Source organism: Trichechus manatus, unplaced genomic scaffold, assembly GCF_000243295.1.
Source record: "Trichechus manatus latirostris isolate Lorelei unplaced genomic scaffold, TriManLat1.0 scaffold00048, whole genome shotgun sequence".
NCBI lineage: Eukaryota > Metazoa > Chordata > Mammalia > Sirenia > Trichechidae > Trichechus > Trichechus manatus.
Window position 1 is genome coordinate 16564445 of NW_004443984.1, and position 9143 is coordinate 16573587.

The 9143-nt window shown below is 41.4% G+C and overlaps 1 protein-coding gene across 1 annotated transcript in view; it reads right to left on the minus strand.

Annotated features, from left to right (window-relative positions):
• The window catches only part of LOC101357375 (arylacetamide deacetylase-like 3), a 15492-nt gene extending 9979 nt beyond the window's left edge, over positions 1 to 5513 (minus strand). The window contains exon 1 of the mRNA XM_012555803.1: positions 5346 to 5513. Within this exon, the coding sequence (XP_012411257.1) occupies positions 5346 to 5513 (168 nt within the window). The remainder of the gene's footprint in view (positions 1 to 5345) is intronic.
• Between the last annotated feature and the right edge of the window lie 3630 nt (positions 5514 to 9143).

The following is a 9143-nucleotide window of genomic DNA, read 5'->3' on the forward strand; positions in this document are numbered from 1 at the left end:
GAAATGAGAAGGCAGAGAGGGTCAGGAGCTGGTTGAATGGACATGGGAAATCAGGGGTGGAAAGGAAGAGTGTGCTGTTACAGTACAGCGAGAGCAATTAGGGTCACATAACAATGTATGTATAAATTTTTATATGAGAGGCTAACTTGAATTGTAAACTTTCACTAAAACTACAACAATAAAATTTAAAACAAAATTGGGTGTGGGGGATTGGATGGAGTGATAGGACAGTTGATCAGGGAATCCTCAGGAAGGGCCTTCAGGATGGGTTGTATGCTTGCTCAGACTGAGAATGGGGCAAAGTTTAGGGGCGTGGAGGAAAGAGAGAGGCTTAACCGAAGTTTGGTCAAGCTGGCAGGTGTGTTGTCCAGATTGGTCAGATGATATGAACAGTTCAGCTAAACATGTATGAGGCTGACCATGTCTGGCTTTGTCATAAGTAAACCAAGAGGCATCTGTTGTGAATTGAATTGTGTTCCCCCACAGTATGTGTTGAATTCCTGGCCCCTGTACCTGTGGATGTGATCCTGTTTGGGAATAGGATTTTCTTTTGTTATGTTAATGAAGCCATACCAGAGTAAGGTAGACCCTAAACCTAATCACTTCTGAGTTATAAAAAGAGAAGACTAGACACAGAGATCCACACAAGAGGAAGACAGATGCCTTTGAGGAGCTGTTCACAAACAAAAGAATGCCGAGGATTGCCAGCAGACACCAAAAACTAGTAGAGAGGCCCACAGAAGGAATCAATGTGGATTTCTAGCCTCCAGAACTGTGAGAAAATTAATTTCTGTTCTTTGCTTGTGTTGTCTCTGTTACAGCATCCCCAGGAGAATAAGGCAGCACCCAGGAGCCTAATCTAAGTCATATGGGGAAGGTGAGCTCTTTTCTGCAGGTCGTTTCCTAAAGCACAAGAGGGTCAGGGGGTGGGGGGAATTTCTTAACCATCACTGTTTTCCAGAATCACAGGGCTCAAGTGAAGATTAACTGTCAAATACATAAAACAAAATACATGGGATCATGAAGGAAACCAACTTTATTTAAATATAGTCATCGACCAGAATAACCAGGTGGGGCCTGGCTTCTGTTACTGCTTTCATCAAAGATTCCGTAGAAGAATCTTAATCAAAAGGGGGGGAAAGGTGGAACAGAATCTCAAGTTCTCATGGAATCCAGACTTCCTGGAGCCTTTGAGGCTGGATGAACCCCTAAAACTATTGCCCTGAGATAATCTTTAAACCTTAAACAAAAAATATCTCCTAAAGTCTTCTCTAAACCAAACAATGATTTAGCTTAATTAGGGAAGAATGTCTGCCTTAAGCACTGTGCTCTTTTAAAGAACTGTCTATATGGGATCAAACTGATGACAACAACAACTCAAAAGGTTAGGCAGGAAACTTGTGGGAAAGTGACTTTATGTTAATGGGGGAAGAACAATTCAGAAAAGGAGGGTGAGCATGGTTATACAACTTGAATGTAATCAATGTCATTGAACTGTACATGTAGAAATTGTTGAATTGGTGTATATTTTGCTGTGTATACTTTCAACAACAATTTAAAAAAACAAAATAAAACATGAAAAACAACAAAACTAACTAAATAAATATAGTTATTGTCATGGATTGAGTTATGTCCCCTTAAAAATGTGTGTATCAATTTGGCTGGGTCATGATTCCCAGTATTGTGTGATTGTGTACCATTTTCTGATCTGACATGATTTCCTTATGTGTTGTAAATTCAGTCACTATGATGTAATAAAATGGATTAGTGGTAGTTATACTGATGAGGTATACAAGATTGGATAGTGTCTTAAGCCAATCTCTTTGGTGATACAAAAGAGAGAAGTGAGCAGAGACACATGGGAACATCATACCACCAAGAAAGCAGTGCCGGGAGCAAAGTGTGTCCTTTGGATCTGAGGTTTCTACACACAGAAGCTCCCAGACCAAGGGAAGATTGATGACATGGACCTTCCTCCAGAGCTGACAGAGAAAGCCCTGGAGCTGACACCCTGAATTTGGACTTGTAGCCTACTGGACTGTGAGAGAGTAAACTTCTCTTTGCTAAAGCCATCCATTTGTGGTATTTCTGTTATAGCAGCACTAGATGACTAACACAGTTATCAAAGCATTAAATATGTGATATTAACACATTAAGTGGCAAGATCTAGCATCAGTTTAATAACTACCTTAATTTAAAAGGAACAAGGAGCATACACAATTTTTCACAATATCGGCAACAGCTGTCATATGCTGTGAAAACATCTCTGATTCCCCTTGGTGACAAAGTCGCAATTCTGCTGTCTCCCCCGTGGTTTGTTGCCTCCATCACCATGGAAGGAAATGTTAACTTTCAATTTGAGGTGAGTGAAAATCGGGTAAATTTTACCTCATCCAAATTCACAGACTCCTTGAAGTCTATCACCCTTGGGAGTTCAGGGAACTCCGGTTAAGGAGCCCTGCTATATCCCACTGCTCTATTTTACTTTCTTCACAGCACTTGCCACTCTGTGAAGCTGTTTATTTGCTTGCTTGAGAGTTTTCATGTTTACTGGCTTTTTCCTCACCCCCACTCCAGAGAGACTGTAAGTGGCCTGAAGTCAGGCCCTGCCTGGGACTTTGTATCTCACTTATCATTGATCTCCAGAGTGTAGAGCTGATGCACAACACACGTAGCGGCACAACACAATCTTATAAAAAAATAAGCGAATCAACAAGTAGTAAGAATGCTTAATAGTTATTATGCTAAGTGTTGGGAGGGCCGTCTGCTGCAGCCCCTGCAACTCTCACCCAGATCACCTAATCAGGATGCTTGAGCCCGAAACAGTCACTGATAATGGAGGCTGGAACTGAGCCTTTCTCTGTCCTGGTTTCCTTTTTCTTATTGGAGAAACTCCTTCCCTGTTGCAGGCCTAGTTAGTACCTCTTTGTTGTACTTATGTTGGTATGTGTTTCTGCACCTGGTCAACCCCATTTCTGTATCTGTGTCTGGCAGGGAGGGGATGGAGTCCTTCAACTGCAACACAAGAGGGGTGTGTGCAGACCACCAGCACTGGGATGGCTGCAAGGAGTGACCCCCTGCCCTTGGGGGACTGGTGCCAGCTACTGAAGCTGGCCTCAGTCTGTCTCTTCTCTATGTGAGTAAAGTGTTGTTCCATCAATGCCTGCGTGTAAGGCGTGTCTTTCTTGGTGACCTCAGACCTTGGCTTGACACTAAGCATTCTGCATAGCTTAATTCCTTGAACCCTCACAAAATGCTGTGAAGTAGGAACTATTATTTATCCCTATTTTGCAGATGAGACAACTGAGCCAGTGTATTTGGCTGAGCAATAGACCATGAGAGTCAAAGACCAAACAATTGTATCTTGTGAAAGCTGACCTGGGAAATAAGACACCTTTGCCCCAGGGCTCTTCTCCATCAAGATTTCTCATGAGCGCAGGTGCCTGCAATCACTTTTCATTAAGTAAGAAACTTAAGAAAAACATTTTCTATATCCAATTTCTTTAAGCCTTTTGGAAAAGTGCAGTACCCTCATTTTAAAATTTTATTTATTTTGTTGTGGCTGTTGAGAATATACACAGCAAACATATACCAATTCAACCATTTCTACAGGTACAATTCAGCAACATTGATTACATTCTTCAAGTTGTGCAGCCATTCTCACCCTCTTTTTCCGAGTTGTTCCTCCCCCATTAACATAAACTCACCGTCCCCTAAGGTTCCTATCTCATCTTGCTGTTGTCAATTTGATCCCGTATAGACAGTTCTTAAAAGAGCACAATGCTCAAAGCAGACATTCTTCACTAGTTAAGCTAAACTATTGTCTGGTTTTAAGAAGGGGATATTTTTGGTTTAAGGTTTAAAGATTATCTCAGGACAATGGTTTCAGGGGTTCATCCACCCTCCATGGCTCCAAGAAGTCAGGAGTCCATGAGAGTTTGAAATTCTGTTCTACATTTTCCCCCTTTTGATTAGTGTTTTTCTATGGAATCTTTGATCAAAATGTTCAGTAATGGTATCCAGGCATCATCTGCTCCTTCCAGTCTCATGGCAAAGGAGGCAGTTGTTCATAGAGGCGATTAGCCATACATTCTATTTCCTCCTCCTATTCCTGGCTCTTCTTCCTCTGTTGTTCCAGGTGAATAGAGATCAATTTTGTACCTTTGATGTCCTCTTTCAAGCTTTTAAGACTTCAGAAACTATGCAACAGACTAGGTGGTAGAACAGAAGCACTAAACACATTATTAGGCCAATTAACTGGGATGTCCCATGAAACATGACCCTAAACCTCCAAACCAAGGAATGAAATCCCATGAGGTGTTTGGGTGTACATAAGCAGCCTCAGCAGCTATTCTTTTTGTTTTTTTGTCATTGTTGTAAATATGTCTATCACACAACTTTTGCTAATTCAACTTTTCACAGGTGTACAACTTACTGAGAGCACTTACAATAATCAACTGTGCAGCCCTACCCTTAATCAATGTGATTTTTCCATCAAAACTCAGTACCCCATAGGCAATAATCCCTTTCCCTCCCTCCTGGCCCTGGCAACTACTAGTAAAATTTAGTCTCTGAGTTTGTCTGTTCTTGTCTTTTTATATAAGTGAGGTCACACCATATTTGTCCTTTTGTGATTGACTTATTTCACTCACCATGTCTTCCAGCTCCATGCATATTGTAGCGTGTATCAATCAAGACTTAATTTCTCCTACTGGCTGAGTAGTATTCCATTGGATGTATGTACCACAGTTTGTTTATCTATTCATCTGCTGATGGACATTTAGGTTGCTTCCACCTTTTAGTACAGTATGTTCTTATTGGCAGCATTTACACAATTTCCACCATGATATATTTATATATATTCTGTTAAATCATACAAGCCAGAAACAACTAGCAGAATCTGACTATGTCACATAAACAGCTTTCCATATCCCAAAAACCACAAAATATTTTTTAAAATCACATCCTGTAGCTTCCTTCATCTGCATTAATTTACTAATTTGCTGCATGTTTATTTTGTTGCTTGCTGGCTATAGCTAGCAGGTAGGTAGTAACTGGGGCCAAAAGATTAAGAAAAAATCATTCCTATCTAACCTTGTTTTTCTCCTTTCTGGGCATGGGGAAAGCGACTCATTCTTTGAATCTTCTGGATATTACACCAATCCAGCCTGAGAAGCTCTGGAAGAGGTCAAGAATGGTACTGGGGATTATCCTGTTTGAGACTGTGCCACCAGCCTCTACAGTGAACAATGAGATACTGGTGTTAATTCAAGTTAGAAGTTTGTGGTAGATGTTTTTCCCAACTCCCTTCTTAACCCCTCAGCAGAAGGAGACACAAAACTCACCCATGTCAGCAACAGCAAGAAAAGGCAATGGAAGACTCGCAGTTTCCAGGGGTAGCTGATCGCAGCGGGAATGTCCGCCGTGAGAAGATGGTAGCAAATCACATACAGCCCTACCCCTGCAGCCAACACACAGGCTGCCACGAGGAGGGTCAAGACCAGAAACAGCATGCTGTCTCCTCCACAGAGGAGGCGAGAGGGAGCTGCACTCAGTGTCGACTGTTTGGGACACAGTCTGGAGCCAGCAGAACTCCTCCACTTATAGATTGCGACCTGCCCTCCCCACCTCCCCATCTCCTGAAAGCACCAGCCCAGCAGCCTAAATGAGTCATGGACTCAAGTGAGGGATGTGATTCTAGGACAGGGTCCCATTCGAAGAAGAAAGTGGCTCATGCCACCTGACCCAGCTGGAAACAGCAGCTCAAAAGTTCCAGCTTCAGTCAAGGCACTGTTGTTGCACATGGCCTTGGGTAAGTCAACATGGACATCACAAATGCTCTCTCCCCACCTGCCCTCTGATCTCATCACCACTCCCTAATTCCCCTCCAGATACACTGGTCTGGTTCCTTAGCCTGAAAGGACGCCCCAGGGCCTTTTCACTGGCTATTATCTGTGCAACCTTCTTCCCCCAGACATTTGCTGGGCTCAACCTCTCCTCTCCTGTAGATCTCTGCTCAGATGTCACCTTCTCAGTTAGGCTGTCCCTTGCTATCTTATTTAAAATTGTAACCCACCCCCACCAGTTCTCCTATGATTTCCCCTCCCCCACTTACTTTTTCTCTATGATCTTCATTTTCATCTGAAATACCACGTACTTCTCTTTTTTGTTTTTTGTCGGTAGAATATAAGCTCTGCCACAACAGGCATTTTTGTTTCGTTACCTGCTTTATCCCAGAAGTCTAGATCAGGGTTTAAGGAACCCTGGTGGTATAATGGTTAAGCACTCGGCTGCTAGCCAAAAGGTTGGCAGTATGAACCCACCCAGTAGCACCATGGGAGAAAGATCTGGCCATCTGCTCTTGTAAAGATTACAACTTAGAAAACTTCATGAGGAAGTTCTACTCTATCACACAGGATTGCTAGGAGTCATAATTTACTAGCTGGCACCTAACAACATAACAACAGCTCAGGATTTGGTTTATAGTAGGTACTGAGCAAATATTGAATGAAGAAATGTCCTCTTCATTGTAAAAGCAAGAAACTTTAAGCTTGCCTGCCCTTCAGGTCAGATCAGAGGTTGATGTCATTGTTTGCAATCTTTCCTAAAGACAAAGTCTCCCATCATCAGTAACAATAATGGTGTCTGTCTTGTAGTCTATTGTAATTCAATGACTGGTCTCTATAGTAACCTTTTTCCTACCCTTCCCACCCCTGCTCTGGAGATAACAGTGGTTCTCAAACAGGGGAGATTTTACTCCTCCCCTGGCACTGTATGCAGACAGTTTTGGTTCAGACAACTGGGGGAGGGGGTACTGACATCTAGTGGGTAGAGACCAGGGATGCTGTTAACATTCTACAGTGTATAGTACAACCCCTACAACAAAAAATTATCTGGCCCAAGTATTTTGATCAAAGAGCCTATAGAAGAATCCCAACCCAAAGCTAATATTTTCCTGGTGTCTTTGGTTTTCTTCATTCACCTTTGCTCCAAGTGGGATGGGACCAATTGATGCATCTTAGATGGCCACTTGCAAGCTCTTAAGACCCCAGATGCCACTCAGCAAAGTGGGATGCAGAACATTTTCTTAATAAACTTTGTTATGCCAATTGACCTAGATGTCCCCTGAAACTATGGTCCCCAGGCCCCAGTCCCAGCTACTCTGCCCCTCAAAGTGTATGGATGTATCCAGGAAACTTCTTAGCTTTTGCTTTGGTCCAGTTATGCTGACTTTCCCTGTATTGTGTGTTGTTCTTCCCTTCAGCGAAGTTGACCTTTGTCCACTATCTAGTTAGTGAACTCGCTTCCATTTCCCTCTCCACCCTCGTAACCATCAAAGAATGTTTTTTCTGAGTTTAAACCTTTTCTTGAGTTTTTATAATAGTGTTCTCATACAATATTTGTCCTTTTGTGACTGATAAATTTTACTCAGCATAATGCCCTCCAGATTCATCCATGTTGCGAGATGTTTTGCAGATTCATCATTGTTCTTTACCATTACGTAGTATTCCATTGTATGTATGTACCATAATTTGTTTATCCATTCGTCTGTTGATGGGCACCTAGGTTGTTTCCATCTTTTTGCTATTGTGAACAATATGGCAATGAACGTGGGTGTGCGCACGTCTATTCCTGTGAGGGCTCTTATTTTTCTAGGATATATTCCAAGGAGTGGGATTGCTGGATCATACGGTACTTCTATTTCTAGCTTTGTAAAGAAGCACCAAATTGTTTTTTAAGGTAGTTGTACCATTTTACACTCCCACCAACAGGGCATAAGTGTTCCAATCTCTCCACTACCTCTCCAACATTTATTATTTTGTGTTTTTTTATTCGTACCAGCCTCTTCAGAGTGAAGTGGTGTCTCATTGCAGTTTTGATTTGCATTTCTCTAATGGCTAATGATCATGAGCATTTCCTCATGTGTCTGTCACCGCTTGAATGTCTTCTTTGGTGAAGTGTCTGTTCATATCCTTTACCCATATTTTAATTGGATTATTTGTCTTTTTGTTGTTGAGGTGTTGCAGTGTCTTATAGATATTAGAAATTAGACCCTTATCGGATATGTCTTAGCCAAATTTTTTTTTCCAGTCTGTAGGCTGTCTTTTTACTCTCTTGGTGAAGTCTTTTGATGAGCATAAGTGTTTGATTTTTAGGAGCTCGCAGTTATCTAGTTTCTTTCCTGGTGTTTGTGCATTGTTAACCACGGTTTGTATACTATTTACGCCATGTATTAAGGCTCCTAGTGTTGTCCCTATTTTTTCTTCCATAATCTTTATCGTTTTAGATTTTATATGTAGGCCTTTGATCCATTTTGAGTTAGTTTTTGTGTATGGTGTAAGGAAAGGGTCCTGTTTCATTTTTTTTGCAGATGGATATCCAGTTATGCCAGCACCGTTTGTTAGAGACTGTCTTTTCCTCAGTAAACGGACTTTGGGATTTTGTCAAATATCAATTGCTCAAAGGTGGATGAATTTATGTCTGGATTCTCAGTTCTGTTCCACTGGTCTATGTATCTGTTGTTGTACCAGTACCAGGCTGTTTTGACTACCATGGCGGTATAATAGGTTCTAAAATCAGGTAGGTGAGGCCTCCCACTTTGTTCTTCTTCTCCAATAATGCTTTACTATCTGGGACCTCTTCCCTTTTCATATGAAGTTGGTGATTTGTTTCTCCATCTCATTAAAAAATGCTGTCAGATATTGGATCACAATTGCATTGCATCTGTAGATTACTTTGGGTAGAACTGACATTTTCACAATGTTGAGTCTTCCTATCCACAAGCATGATATGTTTTTCCACTTAGTTAGGTCTCTTTTGGTTACTTGCAGTAGTGTCTTTTAGTTTTCTTTGTATAGGTTTTTTAGCTTGTATCCTGATACTTTGGTGAAATCCTCAATTAGTTCCAGTGGTTTTCTTATGGATTCTTTGGGGTTTTCTGTGTGTAAGATCATATCATCTACAAATAGAGATATTTTTACTTTTTCCTTACCAATTTGTATGCTCTTTTTGTCTTTTTCTTGACTTATTGCTCTGGCTAGGACCTCCAGCACAATGTTGAATAAGAGCGGTGATAAAGGGCATCCTTGTCTGGTTCCTGTTCTCAAGAGGAATGCTTTCAGTCTCTCTCCATTTAGAATGCT